The sequence below is a fragment of the Calidris pugnax genome, unplaced genomic scaffold (genome assembly GCF_001431845.1).
Source record: "Calidris pugnax isolate Ruff unplaced genomic scaffold, ASM143184v1 scaffold56, whole genome shotgun sequence".
NCBI lineage: Eukaryota > Metazoa > Chordata > Aves > Charadriiformes > Scolopacidae > Calidris > Calidris pugnax.
This window is the reverse complement of record NW_015090839.1, coordinates 6,680,011-6,706,162: the sequence shown is the minus strand read 5'-3', so window position 1 is coordinate 6,706,162 and position 26,152 is coordinate 6,680,011. Positions and strand designations below refer to the sequence as shown.

The window sequence follows — 26,152 nt, the reverse complement described above, 5'->3', positions numbered from 1 at the left end:
CCGCAAAAAAAAAAAAAAAAAAAAAAAAGGTGTCTACATTTAAGTGTTTCTCTTACTAATAGAATATAAATTTTTAAAGATGCATATGTTTCTGAGGTCTCAGCACTACAAAAACACTTCTTTTTCTTGAAATCCCAGTAGTTCTAGGCTGCTGGGCATTGTATAAATAATCATTTAAACACGTTTGTTGATGGTTTGCCAGAACTTTGAAGAAAGTCTGTTCTTTTAGAGGTTAGAAAGCCTAAATTCAAAATTATAATTTAATGGAAAAATCCTTCTAGTGATTATCATGTAGAAACTCATTTATTTCTTTATTTATTTTAAAATTATTATTTTAGAAGAAAAAGGATAAAATCTATTTATATAAATATAAGTGCTTCCAAACATCTGCAGTTCAAAGTACATAATTCACAGTGACACCAAAGGTTGGTTTGTGTTTTGACTGGATGACTTTGGTATTATTTTTGTCTGCAAAGGAAAGAGTTGTGCAGCATCCAAGTGGCGCAAGATGTTTGCCTCTCCAGAAATTGTGATGAATTTGGGACAAGGGGCAGACTGTTAAAAAAAAAAAAAAAAAAAACCCTATTGAGGGGAGGGGGAGAGAAGGGCTGTCAAACTGAGAACACTTGTATTCCTTTCGGTATCTTTCAGCTTCAAGTTATTCTGAAGTGCAGATTGTTATGAACAAAGTAAGAAAAGGCAAACAAAATAATAAACTAAGAAAAGACTCAGTTGAATTGGTTTTGTTTGCTTCACATGGTTGTTTATTGTAATCACATTTCCACAGGTGATGACCTAAAAAATATAAAAGGTGAAAAGTTAGCAAAGATTTTTCATCTTTTCGTGTATGGTGTCTAGAATATTATTTGTACTTCAGTTTTTCATTGCAGTGAATATGTGTTAACTAATCTAAAAATGTATCTGCAATTTATCACTTCCAAAAGTATTATGCTGTGTGTTGTAGGATTCTGGTATCCCATAAGCTCATCTTTTGATGGTATTTGTTCATTTTCCATCAAGATACAATGTGTCATTTACTTTGTTGATAAATATTTTGTTTAAAATGCATAAAGGAAAAAATGCATATTGGAAAATAGTTCATCTGCCATTCAAATGGACTCCTACTTTCCTTCCCATAATTTGGAGGACATGAAACATTTCCCCAGACTTTTCAGTAGGAACTAGGTTATTTTTATTTCTCGCTACTTCAGTAATCGAGATCCCAGTTCAGCAAGGTCTTAATGCATAGAAGTCCACATAATATGATACAGTACTCACTGTTTAAAGTGAAAGCCCTGATATGCAATCACGTTATTATACACCAGCTGACCCACAATAAGTGACTCATTTTTTATTTTCATCTGATTTGAATAAAAATATGTTACCTTAAATTTAATGGCAAACTGAAGCTATTTGTGGGAGGCTGTGGTTATGTACAAGATCTAGTATTGCACTCCGGAGACCACATAAGACTGACTGGATGGGATCAGATCAGATCAAAAATCCACCTGCCTCACCACACTGACCCCACTCAGCCAACAGTCCAGGCTTCAGGAAGGGTTGAAGAACAGGGCAAGCACGAGGCGGTACCTCCATCTACATATTGTCCCTTTTTTCAGCAGTCTGAGCAGTGGAGTATTGTGTGTTTATGCCAGTGCTGATTCCTAAGATTATAAGCACTGTGAGTTTTGACAAGGACTCTGGATGAACAAATATGTTTCCATAAAATACTGTCTTTTGTATATGCTAATTGGATGAGACAATCAAATTTAATTCAGAATTCAGGAAAGAACTTTGTGTAGAATTTGGCCTCATCTTAGTCCTTTTGCATTTGTTTCATTAGACTTTGACCCTCATATCTGTATTAACAGAGGCAAAACAATTCCTTTCTTTTCTTAGCATATAAATGGCATCATGTAGATTGCAGATTTTCCTTTATTCTTGTGTAATGTCTGTACCTTTTACTTTGAGAACACCTCACTGAAGAATCACGTTAAATAACAATCAAAAATAACTCATTAATCTGTGTAGAGATGGCAGGCACCCTAACACCGTGGTATAGGTATAGGTAGAACTTGAAGAAGAAAATGCTGTAAAGCTGACAGCGTGTTGAAGATAATTTGTTTATACAAGTGCTAAAGTTATGTTTGATATGTTAATGCAACCTCATTTTCTAGTAAAGGCCAAACACTATTAAGTGGTTATCTGCATTGATTTTTCTATCTTCTGAAATACTCTATTCATTCTAAACTACCTTTACTCCTTTTGTGTACCTGGAAGTAGGACCATCTTTTAACAGTCTTTGTGGTCAAGCTTCAAGGACTTTACTCAGTGATATTCTCCTGGGCCACTTCTTGACCTCTCCATCAGTGTGCCCTTTAGCAGGTGCTCCTTTTCGCAGTTTGTTTGGATTTTCTCAACCCTCCCACCTGCGTAATCACTGAAAGGGGTCAGCACCTGATGAGGGTTGAACTGATGCCTCTCACAAACATCCATGTTCTGCTGAATCGTTTTAGCTGATGCTCATTAAAAAAGGCTCGCTAGTAGCGTAATGGTTTAAATTAGAAGATGAGAGTGGAGAAAAGGTGTCCTTGCTGTCTCTCCTTTGTTTCCTGCCTGAATCTCTTCTTATCCTTTGGTAGGTTACCTGCTTTGCTTTTCATTTTGTGTCTTAGCTGCTTGTGATATATCCTCTGCTGGATACAGGGGTATTTGTTTGGAAAGACTGGATGCATTTAGAAGAGTGTAGCTGTGTTGCCCTGTGTAAATATGGTTAAAAGAAGATTGAGTGCCTGTTGCTGGGAATGGATGATGTTGCAGTGAAAATTGTACAGTTGGTCTCTGATGACTGCTCAAGGAACACTTGGAGTAGGCTTAAAGAGGTTCATTGTCTGACAAGCGCGTAAGTACGTTATCACTTGAGTGAGGCTAGCTAAGGTAGGAGACTTTTTGAGGGAAATACATTCAGAGAAGAGAACAAACTTGAAGGTTTGAAAGAAGAGAGAGGAAACCTTTTTATCTGGTTGGGAATTTTTCTTTTTTTTTTTTTTTTAATTTTATTATTGCCTCTCTGGCTGCAGCACTGAATGAACACATTAGACCATGCAATGAAGCTAATTCTCTGTGGATAGTTTGTGCGAAACCATTATAAAATGATATGTTATCATTTGTGATGTTTTAATATCCTTTACTTAGCAAAGTATTTAGCCTTCTGATCAATGTATATTCTCTTTGCAATCCATCTACACTGCTCTTGTATTCCTTGATATACTCAAAGTATCTGAGGTAAAGAAGCAGTTTTCTCACTTAACAGCCCATCTTTCATAAAGCGTTAAATTAATGGAAACTTTCATTTAAGTGCACAATTACACTTCAGATCAGATGTTTAGGCATAAAATATTTTCTCTCTGACTTTAGGAGGATTCTGTTTGAATGTTTCCCAAGTATGAATTTTCACAAGTTTGGGATAACAAGATTTAGACATTCCTATTTATGATATTTTAAATGAAACACTTCCTTTAGCTTTCAGGTTTCTTAAAAGGATACATCCAACATTTCCTTTTTGCCAGTACTGAATTGGACGATGTCCTCTCTTCACTGTGCTCCAAAAAGTATTTTTATATATGTTTTTAGAAGGAAATCCAGTTTCTTTCTTGCAGCTGTTGGCATTTTAGAGCCCTGGAGTGAACCAATAAAAACACATGTTCTTTTAAAGAACATCTATTTTTACTGGACCTTGCTAACAACCAATGACACAGAATTCAAAAAATGTTGGCTCAAATGAACAGCAGGGCTGCATTGTTTTAAATTCTATTTTTAAAACTTTTCTTTACAGCAAGACTACACAGAACTGCATATGCTCTTGCTCTTATTAAAGAGAGCTTGCTGTTAGAATGCTATTTTAATGTTTTAAAAGTAGTTCAGATATCAAAGTGTTGTAGACTATAAAATTTTAGTAAGACATACACAACATTGCCATTTCAGAGTATTATTATAATGCTTTCACAAATAGGATAATTAAGATGTTACTTCCTAGACATCTAGGAATAAATACGTTTTCATTGATAATTCAGAACATCTTCTGTTAATACATTGTTTCCAACATATTAAGGCACTTCTGTGCAAAGCTCAAATTAGATCACCATTTCTTTCAATGATACCCTCAAAATGGGTTCAAGCAGTATGCTCATTGAATATGCCTAGTTTTTTTCAGATATCAACATTCTTCGTGGAAATGAAATTCAATATGATTTATAAAATACTACCAAGATTGATGTAAATGTAACCATGTCAAGATTGACTTGATAGGGAGGTCCATCCATTTTACATTACTTGTGTTGCATCTTTATCGTACATGCTCTATATGCTGCACGACACTAGATTCGTATTGCTGTGGTTTGTTTCACAATCCTGTCTTCACAGGAGTGGAGAGCAGAGTGAGATTGAAACCATACCCTTGGCTGTGCTACCTGCCCTGTACATCAAGATTCCATATGGTCCTGTAGCTAGGTTTTGCTCTTAGTGCATTTCCACTTCTCTTTTAGAGTCAAGAGAGTAGCACGAATATAAATTCATGTTTTAAAGCCAGATTGGGATTTTTGTCTTTTTTTATAATCTTTACTGTAAGAAGTCTGTGTTGTTGTCAGATTGAGAATTCCAAAGCACTGTTTTGAAGAAGAGTGTTGGCAAAGCAGAAAAGTGAGATGCCTGCTGATATTACATGATATAATGTGTAAAGTGCCATGATAATGCCTGTAGTAATAGATTGATTTTATTTTTTAGAATGGTGTTTAGATCCTGTATTGTAGAGGAAAAGAGCTGCCAGAGAAAAATCGTGCGTAATCTGGGTTTAGTTCTTCAATCATTTTATTAGCACCCTCGTGTCTGCAGACACACACTTTTCATGCTGGATTACAGAGAATGCAAAGAATTATAATTCTGTGATTTGTGATTTTTGTGTGTGTGAGGTAGATGTGTAAGTCTGTAAAAATATTTGCAATAAAATATGTCAACATTTTTTCTGTATTTCCCTATTTTCTGGGAAAGTGTCTTTTTTTTATTGCAATAAAAATGGAACTGTGCATTAAAGAACTTCACAACAGACACTAAGAGAATGCACTAGTCCAGGGAGATTTGCTGCCTTTAAAATAAGTAATCCTATTAGAAATGAGCCCGGATTTCTAACAGAAGTAATCAGATACAACAACAGACATACGAATTGAATTTTTTTACTAGTAGTCTTGGACACAGACAATTATTTAAAACTTATTCAAGTATAGGATTGAATTATTCTGTTTTATATACTATGCTGGATACCTGATGTGCAGTACATTGCTAAGGACTTTATGTTCAAGAAGTGTATGTATTGGTATTTCTTTTAAAATTTCTGTCTCGAGACAGGTCTATTTTACTTAGACCTCAGTTACGACGTTTGTGGTTTTCTTTGTTTTTAGAGTTGATGTGAGCCATGCTTCATTGTCCCATGTACTGAATTGCTCAGGAATAGGTTGTGTACACTTGATGGGAAGCTCACTTTTGTGTCTTCGACAGTCACTAAGATAGCAAAAGAGACTGATGTTTTTAGGTCTTTCATTTGAGACAGCAATACTTACATGGGATTATATCACGATTCTCATTCCTTTCTTACTAGCGTTTTCAGAATGTATTTATTAAAATACTTTTTCTCAATTAATTGTCTTTTGTACCAACAGAATCTGTCAGCTTTGGGTTTTGGTGGTGGTATCCAAACTACTTGCTTGTAATATACTGTTTTCAAATGTTCCTGTTAATATTGTGCTTTTCCCTAGTTCTAACACTTTTTCCCCTGCAGATTTCTGGTACTTTATCTTTTTCATTTTGCTTGGTTTTGTAAACCAGAGGGTTTTTTTATAAGACAATGAACTGTCTGCTGACAACTAATTATTCTTTCAAACCAAGGTAACTGGGCAAGACCTCATAGTTACCATAAAAAAAAAACCACAAACAATGAAATATAATTTAGCTCACAATTTGTAGATCTTTAGTCTTTAAAATAGACGTTTTGCTGACAGCAGTAAGTGTATGTGTATATGCACACAGTAGCAAATGTTAAATTTTTAATTCTTTGTCATTAAGTTAAATATTTAAACAAAATAATCTTAAAGCTTCTTTTCTTTCAAGATGTGGTGTGTGTTTGGGATTTAGAATAATCTCTTAGTGTGAAAGAGACGAGTATAAAAATTACATGTATATTTTCTGGTAAAATGCTGGGTCCTAGATTTGGTAGGAGGGTCTATAATTTGCTTGCTTTTCTAAAAGCACGTATTGCTTCCTTTATACCCACTTACTTCCATCATTATATTGACATAACTAGGAGCAGAATTTCAACCTGACATCTTTGTAATTTTTAAGACTTTTTAAAACATTCTGAAAAACGTTGTTATCTGATACTAAACTTAGCTTGTTTTGGCATAAAATTGGACCAGGAATAATGATGCACATTTAGAAAACATAGTTCTAGTACTGACCTGGGATTGTAACTTGCTTTTGTCTGATGCTTTCTCTACTGCAGAAATGGGGATGGGGTTATTTACGTTAATTCGTTTGGCTTGTTGAAAAAAATATGCCCACACTCCTCTACTTAATGGGATTCTTTCCTCGTTGCAGTGCAAACGGCTGGAGCAGGAGCTTCATCATCTGAAAGAGCAGAACCAGACTTCAGCAAACAACACGAGACATCTGACTGCTGAAAACAATCAAGAACGTGCTCTGAAGGTAAATCTCCATTTCTTCTTGCAGGCAAATTAAGGTTGTAAGCCCCTGGTGCCAGCTTTCTGGGCTGCATATATCAGTTGTGTACATTTCGGCAGAAGTGAGCTATGGTGTTTGCCAACAACCCCTTCTTTAAACACAGATACAGCACCCTTCTGTTATGGTTTTATTTTATTTTGTGTATGAAAACAACAAGAAAAAATAACATATCCTCCAAATTATTGGGCTGGTAATTAATGCTAAATTCTTGGGGTCTGTCCTTGCAATATTACATTTTATAACGTGAAGAAAACTGCAACTATTTGACTCACGGTACCTTTGCAAAACTAATATTTTAAAGCATGGCTGTTTGATCTGCTCCCAGCAGTGTGTGCTATATTAATAACATTGTTGACCTATACTACTAGTGACCACATAGTTGATACTACTATTTGCAAAAGGGTAGCTAGTTGGAATTGGGAGGAGAAATAATAAGTCCTGTCAATAAGAATAAAAATGAGCAGACAGGCGGGAGAGGGTCAGAGAAAGGACAGTGTAAAGTGACAGGTTATTGCTGCTTTGAGAAAGGGAAATTGTAACGTCAGTGGGATTGATAGCTACATAACCAGCAATCTCACTGCTAGCCGGAATAAGAGACTGTGCCAGGTAAGATGTGCAAATATCCTGCGCACCTATTTCAACCACTATATTCTTAAAAATCTCTTTTATGGGTAGTGGAGAGACAATATAAATACAGAAGTTACTCTGTTGATACTGTGTTGTCATTTAAAAACTGTGTTTGATTTAGGCAGTAAGATCCAAATGCATTTTGTTTATAGGCAGGTTTTCCTCTGCCTCCTTTTCAATTTTATTTTTTTTTTAATATTTGGGAAACATCATTGTTCATGCAGCAACTTGACCGACACATAGTATAGGAATTAAGGTAAATCTTTGTGTAGTTTGACATTTCTCAGTAAAAAAAAAAAAGTATAACAAATAAACAGAGAGAGGCTGTGTGCCACAAAAATGCTGTATGTTCTATGGGTTTATGATCAACATTAGAATCTACGGTGAATATTACAAAATCAGGTGTGTGATACTGAAAGCAATCCATCCTCAGCTGATTAGAAATAGAGACTGTAAACATTCAGGGCTCTTTCTGACCGCAATAATAGTGTTGCTTTGAGTCTGGTATCACTAGAAGTTAGTGCTTGCCAAGCGTGCTGCTTATTGAACATAGTATTGTTTTTTATTAATTGCATGCTGATGTGTTTTTTCTGTGTCATTGAAAATATTATGCCCAGATTCTTTCCTTTTGAAAACAGCAATGTTTTATTGAAACTACACTTTTTAGATTTAATATTGCCTGACATAATGCTTACAGAATAATTATATTTTCAGAGCAAGAAGTGACTTAATAGTTCAGAGCGTTACTAGGATTTTATTCTAAGCCTGATATTGCTCTCCTAGCACCTAATCTTTAAAGAATTTAATTTCTGGCTGTCATAGGCGTTTTTTGATTTTTCAAAGTTAGAGGTTAATTGGTCGTAGTCTTTTAGAGATGAGAATGTGGGGAGGAAAAAAGTAATGATTTTCGTTTTTTGGTGAAGTTGAACTTTTTTAACATTGTACCATTTAGAGTTGTTTTGGTTCATACAGATGTTGCCTACAGTGAGGACAGGTCCACCAGAGTACTTTTTTAAAGGCCAATGGGTTAAGTTGAATTCTTGACCTTGAAAACTTTAAAGTGTCCATATGAAATATTGGCAATAGTAGTTAGTTTTCGTATACAGCATATGAACACTTATCCTGACCTAAGCACCCATGTAAATGAAAAGTTTATCACTCCTTTTTAGTTACAGCCTAGAAAATATGGACTGGTTGGTAGGGATGAAAGTCGTGTCAGTGACTCCTTTAGAAATGGGGATGACTGGTGCCAAAATATCCAGCCAGAGCCTGCTGACAAATAACACACTGTGTGGCCTTGGTACACACCTCCCCTCTGAAACCTTCTTGTTTTCGGCTGCTGCTTCCTGCCTCTCACATGCACTCAGCAGCCACCGTAAGTGCTACACACAGAGCCGGGGTACGGACCCAAGAATCCCCTCCTGTCGCCTCTCCGCTGCAGATCACCCTCTGGTCATCTCACTCTTTTCACAGAAATACAACTGGCTATTTTTTTCTGTGGTGCAGAGTTCAATATCAACACAACTATTTTTATTTTCACTGTGATCCCGAGAACTACATTTACTTTAACCACCTCTGCGTGCAAACTGAGAACTGCACTGTGTGCTATTAATTCAGATGTAGGCACCTGTCCTGCAGGAGTCCAGGAATTCCCTCTGTGTCTATCCAGGACAGTTTCTAAAAAAGTTGGGGTTTTTTTAAAAAAATTTTTAGTTTCCCTGACTCAAGCTTAATTAATGCTGCCTGATTCAGTTTGGCAAAAGATGTATTTTGTGATAGGTGGCAGATGAGGAATTTGATCTGCTCTAGATTTTCTTCAGGGAGTAATAGAAGTGTAAACATCAGATGTGGCGCAAGGATACTTGCGATCTTAATTGGATAAAAATACAGTAATCGGGATCAACTAGATTAAGGATGAGATCATTGCCTCTATGGGGTCCTGAACTACACTTAACAACAAAACCAAATGGGTTATTTTTTCTTTCTTTCTTTCTTTTTGAAATCATCTCACAATAGTGAGTTCCTCAGAAGGAAAATAGTGTAAAACCAATTCACAAGGAATCTATTTCATTCCACTGACAGTATGGTTTTAGCTATATTTTCAGTTATATTAGCTCACAGGGCTTCTGCCACCCTTCTTTGAGGCAGTAGCAGCCCATAGACTCCCAAGGGAGGCAAAGCAGCAGAGAAACAGAACGTAACTGTGGGAGAGATGTGGTGGCAGTAAATTGGCCAGATCCAGGATCTGGGAATCACAAAGACAATGTAAGCAGTTTTGCAAACTTTTGGTTTTACACACTTGTAGATCTTGTGTCACATCTGAGGCTCATGTGACAAAACAAGACACACAAGCCATGCTGTCTAGACCCATACTGTGCCATTTCATCTTACTGTGTGATATAACATCTGCACATCTTTGGTAAGGTCTTAGCTAATCTGTGTCATATATATTAGTAGTGCGTGATTTTAAAGTTCCATATTTAATGTATTTCTTGCATAGAACATTCCATATAGTGATGTGAGCCATTCAGTCCCACAAAGCCAGGCTGGTAGTCCTAATTTCTATGACGTTGTTATTGGTCATAGGAGATTGTATTAATTGAACAAAAAGACCAATTTAAAATTTGCCCTCCAGGCAACGCCCACAGCTGCACACAGGTCATTCGGAGAAGCATGTGGGCCCCTATTTCCATAGTTAAAGTAAAATAATCCTCTTCTTTTGAAACCATTTTAAAAAATCTCTTATAATATTTCCGATTGAATTATAGCTAAATCTTTTAGGGATAATTGCTTCCTAAGGGCCTATACATTTGCACTCTTAGTACATTTTCATAAAATAAGATCTGCAGAGTGCTTTGCAGTTTTAATGTGTCAGGGTCTATACATAAGATTATTCATTTTGCTTGGCCTTCATAATTAACACTTGGTCTCTACTGATTCTGGTAAATGTATTCCCACAATACACTGAAATAACTGATTCAATTAAACATAGAAAAGTTGAAAATTTGCTGGTTTTTTCATTAGAATTCAAATATTGTTGTGAACTACTTTATTATATTTGGCTTTGTAGCGGGTAGTTTTAAAATGCAGAGTTTCAAGTAGCACATTTCCCTAAGGAAAAATAAAGATGTTGCCAGTGTGAATGTCCTCCCTACTCAGTTGAAGAGGAATAGGAAATAAGTTTTATGAAACAAATAATTCAATGTGATAATTGATGGAAAATGTTTAACTGGATTTGAAAAAAACATAAAGAGAGGTGACTTTTTTTCACATGCTTGATCTATTTTGTAATTTTTAATTAGATGGTACATTCTTCTTAAAACAGCTATTAATCTGCTTTAAAGACCAAAGAGACATACTAATTTTACTTCCAAGCCAAACTCTCAAAATGGAGGAGGGGCTTTTTCATGATGATACACAAATCAGGTGCCCTTTAGTGACTAAATGAGTTTACTCCAGCCAAGTATGATGTCATTAGAACTTGTAAAGGTTATTAGTCTCCTTCAGAGCTGTTAAGAAGTTAATCTTTGGTTATGATTGGCTTATGTTTTTCTGACTGATCTATTTTTTATTTGCGATTTTCCGTACATGTTCTACATGCTTTCATGGTTTTATTAGGAATATCATAAATTTAGTCAGAGGCAAGAAAGTGACCTGAAGGAGTTGTCAGAAATTAATCTACAGTAGTGTCACAAAGCAATTGTAGCTTTCTGTTGACACATAAGAATTGTGTAAATGGCAGGAAATCCACAATGCATAGAAGTTTGGTACTGGTTCCAGTGATGATGCCTCTGGAAAACCTACTCTAGAAGACTTAAGTACTCACTGATACCCGTCATAAATTGTATCAAGTTCTGGTCTGATTCCCAGAATTTCCCACATTTTTAGAGTAGAAACCATATTTCTGTATCTGCTTGACAATGCCAACTGCAAAAACAAATCAAGCTGACTAGTCAATATATCGTCCATGAAAAGCATGATCCCAGGAGAATCTGATGTGATGAGAGCTTAAAAAAATTTAAGAAAAGCTTTAACATGAAATTTAAAATATTTGCTACTGTTGAAAAGGGTGGAGTATGCGTGCTATGTAGGCATATAATATTGACTACAGAATAAAATGCTTCTTTCAGAATATAGTAACTGTGGCCTTTATCTGCAAAAATTAAGTCCTTCTTACAATGTTTTTATGTTTAGAGCTTCAGAGCTGAAGCTTCAGAGCTTCATTTGAGTTAGTTTGGAGCTATTTTATGGCCACAAATCCTCTGATTTGTTTCTGATAGAACCACATGCTTTTGAAATGCTCTATAATCCAGGGAAACTTGCCTGAACCAATAGTGGGAAACTGAGAGATTCCGATCTCACCTTTTCTATTCAAATTCCAGTTCAGGATAAAATTTTTACATTTCATTATAGTTATTAATTGCATCTTAGAAAAACTCTTAGAGAAAAGCCTTTAAATACTTCCATAATCATTTTACATGAGGCAACAGAAGTCAGGTTGATTTATAAGAAACCTAGAATGTAAGTTTTGAATGTGACAAGGCCCAGACACGTCATTTCAACTGAAATTAACTGTGGTGCTGTGTGAATAGTAGAAACTGGCTGCTGATTACCAATATTTTATAGCTAAGAGATGAATAGCTGTGTTATCCACTGCTGAAGTGGGTGTTACACCTTTCTCCAGTTTCTGGTCTACAAACTAACTAGACATTGTTCCACAAAGAGCTTGGTGTGGTGTTATTGCTTGTGAATCATATGATAAAAGATGCTTTAAAATATTGTGCTTACCTTGGGTTTTGGTTGGGTTGGCTTTTTTCAGTGAAGCAACTCACCAGTATTCATATGATGGACAATTCAGCCACTTCTCTTACATTTTGCTGTTAATTCCTCGGGCCAGTATGCGCTGTTCCCTCTGTATCTAACTGAAAATATCAAACAGTGAAAGCTCAGTTTGAGCACTTGCTCTCTGGAGTTAACCCTAAAGCTATGCTGCTTTTCATTCTGGAAGTCATATGCTGCTACCTGTAAAAGGGACTGATACCAGATTTGCAAATGAATTTATAGGTATATTTGAAGCCTGAGATGCCAGCTTCATACTGGAAGTAGAAGGGGAGGAAAAGTAGATTGCAGATCTGCTGATCAGTGTGAGGGGTTACATGCTGCCCTTGCGTTTACTTATGACCCGTACCTAATTTTCTGAAACTTCGGAAACATTTCAGGAGCAATGGGAATAGTAAATAGGCTTCTTGAAGGTTATCTCCAGCAAACATTATGTTGTTACAACTAATGCTGAAAGGTTCCTCATGCTATTCTTCCAATAACTTACATGAGGATAGAATACTAGAGGATTTATCAAAGTAAGCTGCAATCTCTAACTTAGTGCAAGAGCTATTTCAGTAGATAATTTTCTTCTTCCAAGAAAGGTGCCACTTCTCCTGCTTTCAGGAGAGTTGTCCAGTTCAAGTTATAGAAAGCCCCCATGAGCCCATGGCACTCTTCAGTAGCTACACTAAAGCAGACTCTGCCCCCATTTAAATGCCTGGGCAACGTGAGAGACAGATTTGCTACCCTGTCAGTAGAACTTGTTATACAGCACATGAGATCACTGTTAATTTTCAGAGTGGAAGTTTGGTGATGTTTGAATAATCATTGCTTTTATTTATGTAGCGGAGATGGAAATAATAGACCTAGTAAAACTTGGATTGCTGACAATCTGCATGTGGATAAGAACACACATTTTTCTTCAGTTGTTGCTTTCTAGACACTTTATCAGACAGAGTAGATACAGTTGCAGTCTTAATTGCCATTGAACAGAGGCTTTGCTTGTGCTGCACCCAAAAGCGCTTAATCACAAGGTCTTAAAGGATGTCATTAAGGTTAGACCCAAGACTGTTCAGCTCTTATCCATGCTAGAAACATGATTCGTCACTTTATGGCTGGTGTTATTAAATAGTACTGTATGCCTCAGAGGATATCAGTCTAAGTTGGTGCATCATGCCATAAATGAGCGCTAGAACGAGGCTGTGTACAACTTCTGCCAGAAGAATTCTGTCCGTGTTCCCCTTCAATATTAATTTTCTGCATTCCTTTCTGCTTAAGTAGCAGTCTATCCAAAGGCTATTGCTACAGACTTCTGACAACCTGCCTAGTTATCTGTATGTATGGACAGGGAGAAAATAACTCATAAAATTCTGTAGTGATCAATGTTCCACCTCAATTCCAGCGGAAAAAATGTGAGCGCTGGTTGAGTGGTCTTAAAAGCAGTCATTTGAAATTTCCTTGGACTCAATTTTTCCTTTGAGCCAAATGCCATAACCTGGTCCTCTGGTCAGTTCAGGTCTGGAGATCCTCAGCCAGGGATTTCTCCTCATCTGCTGTCATATATTTAGGACTGTAACAGTTTGCTTACATGTATCCCCTGTAGGCAGGAAGTGACTAATTTAGCACAACAAGACTAATTAATCTTGTTGACTATGAGTCAACAAGATAAGTTCAGAAATTTGATCTACCAGTATCACTTTCAGTGGCCAGTTTTGATAGTTGTTTTTTGTAGCCATCCAGGCTGGTAGGCTCTATTTAGTTATGCAGATCTTGACAGAATAGTTGTTCATGAGTGACAACTACCTTCTTACTGACAGTCTCCTCCCATTTGGTAAGCAATGGTTTAGCACTGAAAGACATTTGTATCATTGACCAAAAATATCTTAATTTGTATAGGGAGTTTGAAAGTAAAAATAATTGCTTAAATGTGCCATAAGGAAATAATACAATGTTTTCCCCAATGGAAAGCATGGGAAACAAAATTTGAGATTAAACACCCTTCGCTGAGAGTGAAGGTGTCCAGAGTCTCTTTAGAAACACAGTCTCCTACAGTCTGACAAATCTAATTTATATGAAACATTGTCTACCTGGGAGTTGAATAGAAATGATTCATGGTGACAGTAGTACTAGCATGATCTTCAGTGGTCAGCTTGTGACGTCATTAAGTGGCTGTGTGGATAGTCAGCAACAATGTTTGTACTGTTCTTGGTTCACTAAGATGTCACTGCGGGCCAGAATTTTGAACTCATTCAAGCCTAGGGTTGTTTTCAAGTTGAAGGAAACAAACCGGTGTACCCAATTTCTCGTCTTTGCTTCCCCAGTTGCACTGGCCATGCCACCTTCCTGTATCAGTAGGGCTGTCCTTTCACTGATGGCACTGTATGGCATGGCAGCCCTGTGTCTACAGTGTGTTCTGCACAGCAAGTACTCAGGATTTCTTGGACTCTGATCAAATAAAATGAGACCAAGCAGTGGTGTTTCTTGCTTACTGGGACCTCAAGTCCTTCAGAATTGTTTCAAATCAATGGATGAGAGCGAACATTTATTGGCAGAACACCATTTGTCATGAAAATGATCCTGAGAAAAGTTGTATCTACTTAATTAATTGTGCTCATCTTGAGCACTGTATATCTTAAGGAATTTTAGCATGCTTCATATTACCTGTAAAGAGCTGTCCAAGAATGGCACTGAATGTGTCTTGATAGACTGAACAAACAGTGTCTTGGCTAAAAGAATTTGTTGACCTTGCTTGAGGATTGTAAGTCTTCCTTCTGTCCTCTTAACAGATGCTGAGCATCTCTAACCAAAGCAGATATATTTATTGACCTTCGATTCAGTTCTAAGCATTAAGGAATTCATTACTCATTCTCACTTTGTATTTGATGTCAGCTTTCATCTGTGCCACTAAAAATTCCTTGGAGGTCTGTAGCTTTTTATTTGACAGCCTTCAAATCTTTTTTGGCACCAGATTACTCTTGACAATCTTAAACATCAACAAACTGTTTGTATATACTGTAAACGTCTCTTTATCACTGGGGATGATGTGGTCATTCAAATCTTTTGGCGGAGCCTTTTATTTTTCGGTTTCCATTTCATAGGTGGAAATTGTCTTCCTATGAGGTCAGTCAGTGCTACTAGTTCCAATTAGTGCAAGAGTTGTTTCTGATGATGGCGGTAGATTCCTGTAATGCAATATTTTGGTTTTGGTTTCAGATTATTCTAAATCTGGATTATCATTCTCAGAGTCATCTAGGCTGCTTCCACGTCCTCACTTTTGGTATGCAAAGTATCATCTCTTTCATGGTAATAGGCTTTTGTGACTTTGACCTTCCTGTTGACAAGGCTTTCTTAGCAATGTTTTTCATCTAACCATTCTGTAATTGTGCATCTGCACATAGTACATTAACTTAACATTTTACAAATACTTTGCACTTCCACACACCTTTTTTCCTTCTAACGCAATAGATACCACTTTGTATGGTTGATTCATTTGACATATGTCTGGGTGACTTTCCGGAAATTCCTTCCGTGCTCAGTGACACTGCCACTTGGCCTTACAGTTTCAAGGATGCTTTCTTTCAATTGTAAATGTTTTGCAGCATTTTTAGGGTTTTGTCTAAATCCTGTTAAAGGACCTCTAAACTGGAATAGTTTATGGGTCTGAGACAGACCCCAGATACATGTATTCTAGAAATACATATCCTGAAATAAACAAAGGTTTACAAAAGTTGTAAAAGGTGGAATAAACTGTGCAGGCATCTTGGGGCCAGACAGAAAGCTGTCTGTTAACTGCTTTCTTTCCTTATCTTCACAGAGGTGACACAGTGCCTTAAACCTAATTAAAAAAATTGATGTGTTCTAAATACACTGAAATTCATCAGTATCTTGTAAATCAAAATCACAGTATCTGATACATAAGTGAAACATACCATGGAAACCACAATCATGTGAGAAAAGCTACTTATATGGAAAAGTGAATTCTTGTGAAAACAAAAACTCTAACTGTACTGATAAGTTTTGTTGCCATCTCCAATGGTACGGTTTATCACCCCAGTCATGGGTTCATTTTTCCATCCTCTGCCTGAGGTTGCTGCACTTCAAACTGCTATAAAAAAATCATTTTACTTTCCCACTAGTATGGACCTTCAATCCGGGATTACATGGATCAGAAATGAAGGGCACATGTTAATCTAATTTAAAACAGTCATGAAGTCTAGAGTATCACACTTATTTTAAGAAAACTAAGACTCTCTCCTTCACTTGCCACTTTCTGACATTGTAAAACGTATTTCCAAACTTAGTTAAAAGATTCTCAATCTGAAGCCATTTTGTACATGAAACAGTAACTGTTTTCTGCAATGTTTAAAGAAGATCTTAGCATTGGTTTCTAATAATAATATCATCCCTGATTTTCACTGGCATAATTTTCAAAGTATCTATCAGCATAGTAACATAATAAAATAAAACAAGTATCAAAAATATTTAGCCAAGTTAAGTTTTTCCTTTCTCAGAGGTACTGAAGCTGAAGGCAAGATATCAGATTTAATGAATGAAGAGGAGGAGTGACATTGTTATATGTATTTATTTTTTTTAATAAATCTTGGTTTTTTCATTGTATGAAATCTGTTATTCATGCACGCAGAAAGAAAGTGTGGTAAATCTTAATTTTCAATCATTTTTTCAGCGCTTTACTGTACAGCCTTCTTTTTTTTTTATGCTGCACAGGAAAATGATCCCCTTTTGTTTGAGCAGCAACTGTAAACAAAATCCTGAGCCTGGGTGCATGATGACATGTCACTTATTTGTCCTACAATAAAATGTATAAAAGCTAGTAACCTAAGCTCTTGTGCAAAAGGCAAGCTACAGGGTCATTAAATACCAAAGGTCTTGCTCTGACACATCCATGACCTCCTTATCTGAAACGCCTCTCAGAATTGATAGAATCTACTTTAGATCTTGTGTAGAGGAAACCAGGGATAGGATCAATATAAATATTTCAGAATTTTAGGTATTTACTAAAACAGAATCATTGGTCTCTGTATGTTTAAGTTTATCCAAATTTCTGTTCAGAATTGGAGAACCCTTTCCTAGCATTTTGCATGCAAGTGGTCATTTGAAGCATGGGTCAGAGTAGAAGGGGGACAGACGGTAAAGGAAAGCACTGTAATATTAGATGTATGGTCATGAGGCTGCAAACTAGCCTTGATTCAGAAGCCTCAAGGTGCTACATGTTTGCTCTTATTTATCTTTCTACTGTAATCTGAAAGCCTCTCTTATTCTGTTTCCAGGTGAGAAGCTTCTTTAGGTTTTAGAATGAGATGAACTCAAAAGAGCCCATGTCCAGAAAGTGCAGCTTGGTGCTTAGCCATGAGTTACTTGGAGGAGTAAGGACTCATTTTGATTGTCCTTTTTAATTACCATCTATTTATTTAGTCTGATACAGAAGAGCACTTTTGATGTTAGGGAACTTGTGCTCCTAGATCACTGAGAGGCTTTTGAGAATCCCTTTCTTTTCCTCATAAATAAAAGCAAAATCCTGATTTGACTTTCATGTGTGTGGTGTAACACACAGAGGTGTAAGGAAAAGTGGACACCACTGTTCACATATGCAGATTGCTAAGGGGAAGAGATGTACTCCATGTGTGCAGTAGGTGCATATATCTACCTGAGCAGTGTACAGGTCATCAGGAGAATGCTTGAAGAGCAGAAGAAACAAATGGGTTTGGATCTATTTTCATCTTTTTATTTTTCTTCTATAAAACTGGGCTTTATGAAGTAAAATATTACTCACTTGACTGTTCCAGTAGATCTCCACAGCTTTTCTTGTGAGATTGTGGTCTGGCAACTGGACTTAGGCTTTTCTCTAGGAGCAAGCTTCAGAATAGTAAGTTATATGTTAGGGGTCAAATAGTAAATTTGATAGTACAAATCAGTAATTGTAAGTTTCCAGACCTTAACCATAAAAAACCCCCTGTGCCTGCACACTGGTGTACCACCTACCCAGAAAGTAAATTAATACTATATTTACTGAGTAGCACAAATACAGATAGAATTTTGGCCTGTGAAATACTTAGCCTTGTTTTTTATTGTTTGAAGACTTGAAAGTAAGCTTCACATCAGTAGAAGTATATCAATGCCATTAGGATTTTAACTCAACATGTATTAGGCTTATCTTCATATTTAGAAACACTGCATGCATAGCTCTGTCATGTAGGTCAATCAAAATTGCTCATTATGCTTGCACAAAAAAAGCAATTATTCAATGAAAACACTTAAAGGTCCGATTTCTCTTGTAAAATATTTTTGCAGTTAAAGCTTCAATTTCTTATGCCTCCAAAATTGTCTGCTGTGTTGTAACTTCCAAAATTCAGCCTTCCTTAATGGTGGGGTAATTATATCTTACAAAGATAAGCAATAAAAAGGTGGAATTAGAAAAGAGCTGTCTCTCAGTTTTTCAAAATGTACGGCCAACATATTTGTAAACAAAGAAGTCAAGTCACACCATCACCATCTTACTCACTCCTCCAGCATAGCAGGTATGGGGTTTTTTGTTTTAAAAAAAAGAAAAAAAAACCCCTCATTGAAATAACTATCTTGACTGTGATCTGCAAGGAAATGGCAAATTTATGAAACTGTGTGGCATCTGAATATGTCTAGTATACACTACAGCTTTGAGAAAAGAAGGTTTAGAGGGGTGATTTTGTCACCATGTTCCAGTATTTAAAGAGTGGCTAGAAAGAAGATGGAGACTCCCTTTTTTACAAGGAGTCGCATAGAGAAGACAACAGGCAATGGGTACAGATTAATCCTGGGGAGATTTTGATTGGACACAGAGGAAGATTTTTCACAACAAGATCAGCCATTGGAATATACTCCCTGTGAGAGTAGTGGATTTCACAGCATTGAACACTTTTAAGATTCAGCTGGACAGGGTGCTGAGCCATCTTGTCTAGATCATACTTTTGCCAAGAAAGGTTGGATCGGGTGAGTTCTTGAGTTCCTTTCCACCTGGTATTCTATGATTCCACAACAGTAAAACTGTGAAAGATGACATCTGTTCTTGAGTGGAGAATCAACTCTGGAGATGGAAAATACTGTATCAACCAACACAGTTCAGAAAATGAAGTCCCAACAGGCTTTTTTATATATTGAATCTAACCGCAAAATGATATGTGGGTCTACAAGTTTAATTTTAATTTGCAGATTTGATTGCTTAGCGTCTTACCACAATCACCAATTTGCATTTATACCATCAGGCAATGTGATATACACTTATTTACTATTATACAATAGCATTTGTTGCTTCAGCTTCCAATCAAAAAATCAATACCATTTAAACTAGTTTTTACATTAGAAGCATCATTTGGATGAGGCTTTCAAACACTGAAGGTAATCTTGTAGATGAAGCCTGATTCTGTGCACGTATGTAGCAGTGACTGCTGCAGAGCAGTCCTACTGATCTTAATAGTTACTGTTATAGGATCTAAATTTTGAGATGAACCCTTTCTTCCTTTGATCTAGAAGCTTCTGAGTTCCACATGCGCTTAAATTTTAATGGGACTTGGTCCAAATCTGTGAAGCTGTTAGGCCGTTATACACACATTTAGGCTATTAGGAGATGAGAGGAAATTCTGTTCAAATTTGTTTTTATAAACTAGGTGTTTTACACAATGAAACAAGATCTGGTAAGGATACAGTGATGCTTTGCTAGTTCTTTCAGAAGAGCTCAGGCCAGAAGACATCTTAACAGGAAAAAATCTTCGTTGTCCATGTTAAAAGAATCTATTATCCTTTCTCAGTGAAAAACATAGCCCTTCAAAACCTCATTAAGAGTATCTCTACATTAACTATGCTTCTTAATGAGTTCCTTGGGAAAAAATGAAAGAATCATAAAATACTTCATTGCCTTGGTACTTTAATCCTTCATCCGATCTTCTGAAAGGATGAAACTATTCAGTGCAGATTTCTAATTTAAAAAAGTAACTGTGTTTGCCTCCACTGTTAAACAACTGATTAAATGGTTTGAGTAGTTGGCTCCAACTAGCTGCATTTTGAAGAGACATGGATATCAAAGTTTTTCTTTGCGTATAGTCGAGGAGAGACTTAGTATACAAAAGATTATCATTTTTTTTGTAATGCATTGGACTTTTAAGCATTTAAGAATACGGCATAAAATTGGTTATCTGCTCCTATTTCTTACAGTGGAGCTGTAAGTGCCTTAGGTGTTAGAGAGTGGCCGAGTGACTGGGAGGAGAGTGACTGAAACCTTGGAAAGGCTGCTGCTAACTCCTTCCATTTGGAATTGCTATACAACAGTAACAACAAAAACACTGGTTTTCCAAACTAGATAAAATAAAATCTGTTTATCTAGCCTATTAAATCTGGGTGCCAACTTTCAAGCAGATGCAGTTTTAAGCTCTGTAGATGCTAAATCCTGAAACATTTGGTCTATAAACAAAAAGCTGACATCAAATACAGCATTGCTGCTAGACATAGTAATGGTGTATATATGCTGCATTCACACAAAATAGGGAGATGATTGCTTTTTTGTATGTTGCTTAGGGTTTTTTTCTTATGTTAGAGTATTAAAACAGATATTAAATTTTATCATTAATGCGGTGCGTGGTCTCTCTTCAAATCCCCTTAATTACAGATTGACTCCAAGGATTACACAGCATGGATTTTAATTTTAACTGAAACAAAAAGAAAAGCTGCTTAAAAATTATTCTTGCTGAGTGACTCGTTGGACCACAAAACAATTTTTAACATCTTTTGACAAGTGTTGTCAAATTTAAAACATTAGAGCAGAGCTAAGTGCACCTTCAGACTCCAATTGTATCATGTCTACTTCCCAAATAAAATGTTTTATTAACTTTGTCCTCACAAAGGAATGTCTGCTTCTCATATTTTTGTTTTTTCAGTTATTCTTTAGGAGAAAAATACTCAGTCTTGCTGAGATGTGTTTATGTTTGAAGAAAGTGACATCAGACTTCATATTTCCTTTCTTTGGTAATTTGAGAGAAATTACCAAGCAGAGTTGACATTGCAGCAGCAGCAGCGTATTTCACACCCTTGCGTTGTCTCCCTTCTGACCCCTGTCTTTAGGACTTAAGAGCTCAACTCTGAAAATTTCATTCCAGCCTGAAACTTAGCATAGCAGGTCTCAGTCCAGAAACAACATTTTCACAAACTGGGGCCTAATTCAGTAAGCCTCACGCAGGAAGCAACTTCTGAGAGTACCTATTATTCATGTGAGTAAAACTTTAGGGATCACTTTTTAGTGTTTCTCAAGGTTTTTTTCACCATTTCTTAAAAGATAAAATCAGCTTCCTAATTTGTTTCATTAACTAAAACTTATTTTTCACAGTTAAAGCTTATTAAGATTTTTTTACAGTTTTTCTGTATATCTCCTGCCAGTGCTTTAAGGAACATAGAAAAAATGAAGTTGTTCTTCAGACCAGCATCAAATAATAAATGCTCAACGCTGTGTCCACAACTTCAAGAGAAGCCAGGTGCAACTGAAAGTGCCCCTTACCTCTCAAAATGTGGATGCAAGTTGCCTGCTTCAAGAATCAGCTCCTTTTGTGACTAATAACTTTGAATACAAAAGGCTGAAAGAATGAGAAATTAGATTTGGCCAGGAGGTCACTGTAGTGCTGAGAGATAAATCTATCATTGCTGTTTAATGGTAGTTACTGGTTTGATAAAATTCCCCTAACTCAGTTTGTTAGCTTAAAACATACTTTCTGAGACTTCACAGATCTGCAGGTAAATAACACCATTATTGCTGCATCTTTGTATGGGGGAAAATTTTTGCACTTAGGATGGGTTATTTCAACAAGCTTTTCTCTCCCTTTTTTTTAGCTGTTTCTGAATTGTTGCTATCAGAATGTTTAATGGTTTTCTCCATTAGTGTACTAGTGCACTTTTTTTTTAATGGATCAGATTAAACTCTATTGCTTTATATTATAGCCAGGCATAAATCCTTCCTATTTTAACAGAAAAGTATTTCTAATCCAAACCAATGAACAGGCTAATTTATACACAATATTATTCAGTCTAATTTGTCCATTATGTGTAGCAGTCTCAACAGTATATGATTTTCAAGTCATGTGTGCTTAATGCAGGGATCACAACTAGTAACAAATGAGGCGAAATAGTGAATGTGCTTGCTCTTTATGGCTTTTGTTGCAATCTTAACACATGTAGGTTAGTAAGTGTGCTTGTGTGTGTGATTTCTTCTAAATGTTCATTAAATAATGCACAGCACCGTGAGTGACGCTGTCTGACGGCAGAAATATGATGCTTTATATTCATTAAGGTTTTGTTCTGGTAGCTTTAAATTTAAATCTTTAAATATATTATTGGTTAGATTTTATTATAAAAGTATACAACATAGTTCATAATTTTTGTCAAAACCAAGATAAAATTGCCTAAAGGAAATGCAATGACTGATTTTTACTGTAAAGTTCGGTTTTGCAGGTCGTCTTTTGAGGGCTGTTTTGTGAGATTGTGAATTATTTTGAACACCTGATGAATTTAATAGGGGATGAGGAGGCTCAGGGCTGTTCAGACAGTTCCTTTAATAAATAATACTGTCTCTTTACCATGCTGGACAAAATCTGGAAAAAAGAAAAATCCTGCTTGTGTCCTAACATAAATAAATGTATGCATGAGCGCTGTCTATCTTATGAAGTCGTTCATGTTTGTTTAAGTTGGAGCAGAGGACACACACTAAGTCTGGTGTCTGGTTTTTGGAACTGGGGTGTGTAAGCATCTACCTCAAAAAGAAATTCATTCTGGAATTTGAAGGCTGAGACTGACAGGAAAAATCATTCTTAATGATCAGTAAGACCTGATTTGGACATTTGTTACCGTTTCAGCAGTGCTGTATGTTTGCAAGACATTTGCTGCTGGTATAGCTCTGAGGGTTGCGCCTCTTTGAATATAACATTTCAGGGGTTGTGCTGGACCCAGATTTCTATATTTAGATTATGAACCAGTTCTGCATTTTGGGGGGAGGAGTGCTGCTGAGGCTGTTAGTGTCAGTCTAAGTGTAACCATCTCTGTTTAGTTTACCAGCTTTTCAGAACTAAATCGTAACTGTTAGTAGCTGTTTCATTGTTAATATAATATTCTTCCCCCTCCCTCGCCGCCCCCTCCTCACACATCAGCTCCTTAAGTGAACACTAACTCCATAATTTCTGGGGATGTGTTAAGCTTTTGCTTCCCATACGTTTTCTCTAGCCCTTCAGTACTTAATGGCTGTTAAACAGGAGGTGCTGTTTCCTGGAACAGCTAATTTACAAGCGAGTACTTTATCACTTTTGTATATATCCTTGCACAATAATTAAAAAAAAACAAGTTTTTTTCTGTTCGTATGGGGGATTTGTGCCTCTTTTTTGTTATGTTTTTTAATTTATCCTCTTAGCCACTGGATTAAAACTTTTGTTTAGTTATTGCAAAATCCCCTTGCTGTCTTTTTAGTTGAACCTGAATCATGAAAACAAGGAGTCTGAATTACATTTGGGTAAGGAAATGTTCAACTTGAAACATGGTGCTCACAGGTAAATCACTGGACATTGAAAATAAAATAATTAGAAATAGAATGGCTCTTTATTTTATGTGACTGATTTGGAGTTGGCTACATCTGAAAAGGAATGAAAAAATGATCTCTTTGCTTGAGATTTGCCAAACAATGCTATAAGCTCCAAGTTATTTTGAGGTGGTGAAAGGTGAAACATTTGACATGTTCTTTTTGGGCAATGCTTTAAAAAAAGAGAGGGCGGGAAAGAGGCGTTGCCACATCAGAGTTAAGGGTGTTTGTGGTTGTCCATGACAGCGGCTCCACTTTTAAAACACCTGTGTTTACTTTCCAGCTTTTCTCAATCGGCCTGAAAGTGGCCTAAGAATGGCACAGACAGACCTGCAGTACGGCTGTGTTGCCTTTGCAACACACACACACACAAAAAAAAAAAAAAAAAAAAAAAAAAAGAAAGGAAAAAAAGACAGAGATAAATCTCTTGTTATGCAGCTAATCATTAACAGCATTTTTGTGCCTAGCTGAAGAGATTTAGAACTTTTCTAAATTTTTATAGTCTATCAGACTAAATCCAATTAAACCAAAAAAAAAAAAAACAACCAGACACAGCCCTCCCTCTCCCACTCTCCCTGAAAAACAGAAACTCCTCTTAAAACTTTTTTCTATGTAAAGTTTTCCTTCATAAAATCCTCATATTTGATGCATATTAACTTTCTGTAATGTGCTAGCTTGCATTTTATCATAGAAATATCTTCTCCTGCAATGGGTTACGTTAGGTCTAAAATAGAAATCTATTGAAAACTGGGTAATGGAGACTGAATACTTTAAAAAAAATAAATAAGGTAAGATATCACATGTTTTCAGTGTTTGCTTAAAAATTTTTAAACCATTTGTGGGTCAGTAGTTATGATACTAAACTGATGGGAGGTATATTTTTTACTGCTGCTCCAAATTTATTTATTATTACCTTTAAAATTTGTTTACGTTCTACAACCTTTTTTGACTTTATAAGAAGACCTCAGATGCTTTCTCAAGTATTATTTAATTTATCTAACAAGTCTTCCAACTTCTACTCCAGATGATGTGCCTGACATTCCTGTTTATAAAAATATATCTGTTTCATAATTATGTTTGTTTTTCTTTATGAATCACTCAGTGTAGGTCAGGTTTTGTTTTCTGGAAGTAGAAAGAAAAAGCAGAAGGAAATATAGCCCTGATATGGGACCACAGGGGATTTCTCCTTTAGACTGATTTCTTTTTAGAATTGTGAACTTTGTACACAGATTTAAGGTCAGTGTATGGAGATGAACAACATGAAACCCCTTAACCAAAATACTTAGCCTAACTAGAGCACAATGACTTTAATACCATTGGTCTAACGTTATGACTCAACAGAGCAAAGTGGGAACATGTCAATGCTCTCCAGACCAGACACCCATGATAAGCTGAGAAATTGTACCAGAAAGATCTTTCTTCGTGGTACACAGCAGAGCAGCTACCTTTCCACAGCTTTCCTAAGGCAAAGGGGAAGCAGTATGGGTGCGTGCTCTGGCGAAGCTGCCTTCTGCAAAACACACAACATCCCATCAACTGACTGCAAGGAAAGGTGCTTAGAAAACAGGGGAGTTTTAATGTTCCCCCATTTGTGATTCAGCTAGAAAATCTGGAGGATATTCATTTGAATAGAGAACTTGTGAGCTAGATCCTCACCTCACCATCTGCACAATAATATCACTGAAATACACTTAGTGGTACTGTTTCAGGACATAAGCTGGCTAAGAAATGAGGGCACCAGAGGTTCACAGAACTTATTCCAGAGGTCTGTAAAGGTACTTAAATGATATGTCTAAAAGATAGGGAAGTTTTCACTTTTATTAAATATCCAGGTGTAGATGTGTTTTAAAAGCAAGATGGATAATGTCAACATATGAAAGGTGAACAAAAAGCTTTGTGAATGTGACTGTTTTTTCTGAAGGCAACAAGGCAACACTGAGGTCTGGTTAAAAAAGAAGTGAATAGGGACTTATTATTCAAAACATGTCTAAGTGGTTTGGATGCCTACTTCTCAAGACTGTTAATTGTTGTTAGGTATATAACTCACAGTTTTTTGAATCCCACTAAGTACCTATCTTGAGCTGCCTCAGCACCTCTAAAAATCTGATTGTCTGTTTACTTTTTAACCTCTGTTAAATTTACTCCCTGCTAATGCTCATAGTTTCTCCATTCCGTACTTGATTTGGGAAAGTTGCATTCTTAACAATCTTCATATATCAGCTACTGCCCCTGATCCTCTCAGGGAGGTTGCCACCTTCAAAGGTGGTGTATATATATATATATATATATATATATATATATATATATATATATTTAATT

The 26,152-nt window shown here is 36.3% G+C and overlaps 1 protein-coding gene across 1 annotated transcript in view; it reads left to right on the top strand.

Moving 5' to 3' along the window:
• Positions 1-26,152, top strand: part of MIPOL1 (mirror-image polydactyly 1) — a 189,183-nt gene that overhangs the window by 83,112 nt on the left and 79,919 nt on the right. The window contains exon 10 of the mRNA XM_014942052.1: positions 6,646-6,753. Coding sequence (XP_014797538.1) covers positions 6,646-6,753 — 108 coding nt within the window. The remainder of the gene's footprint in view (positions 1-6,645; positions 6,754-26,152) is intronic.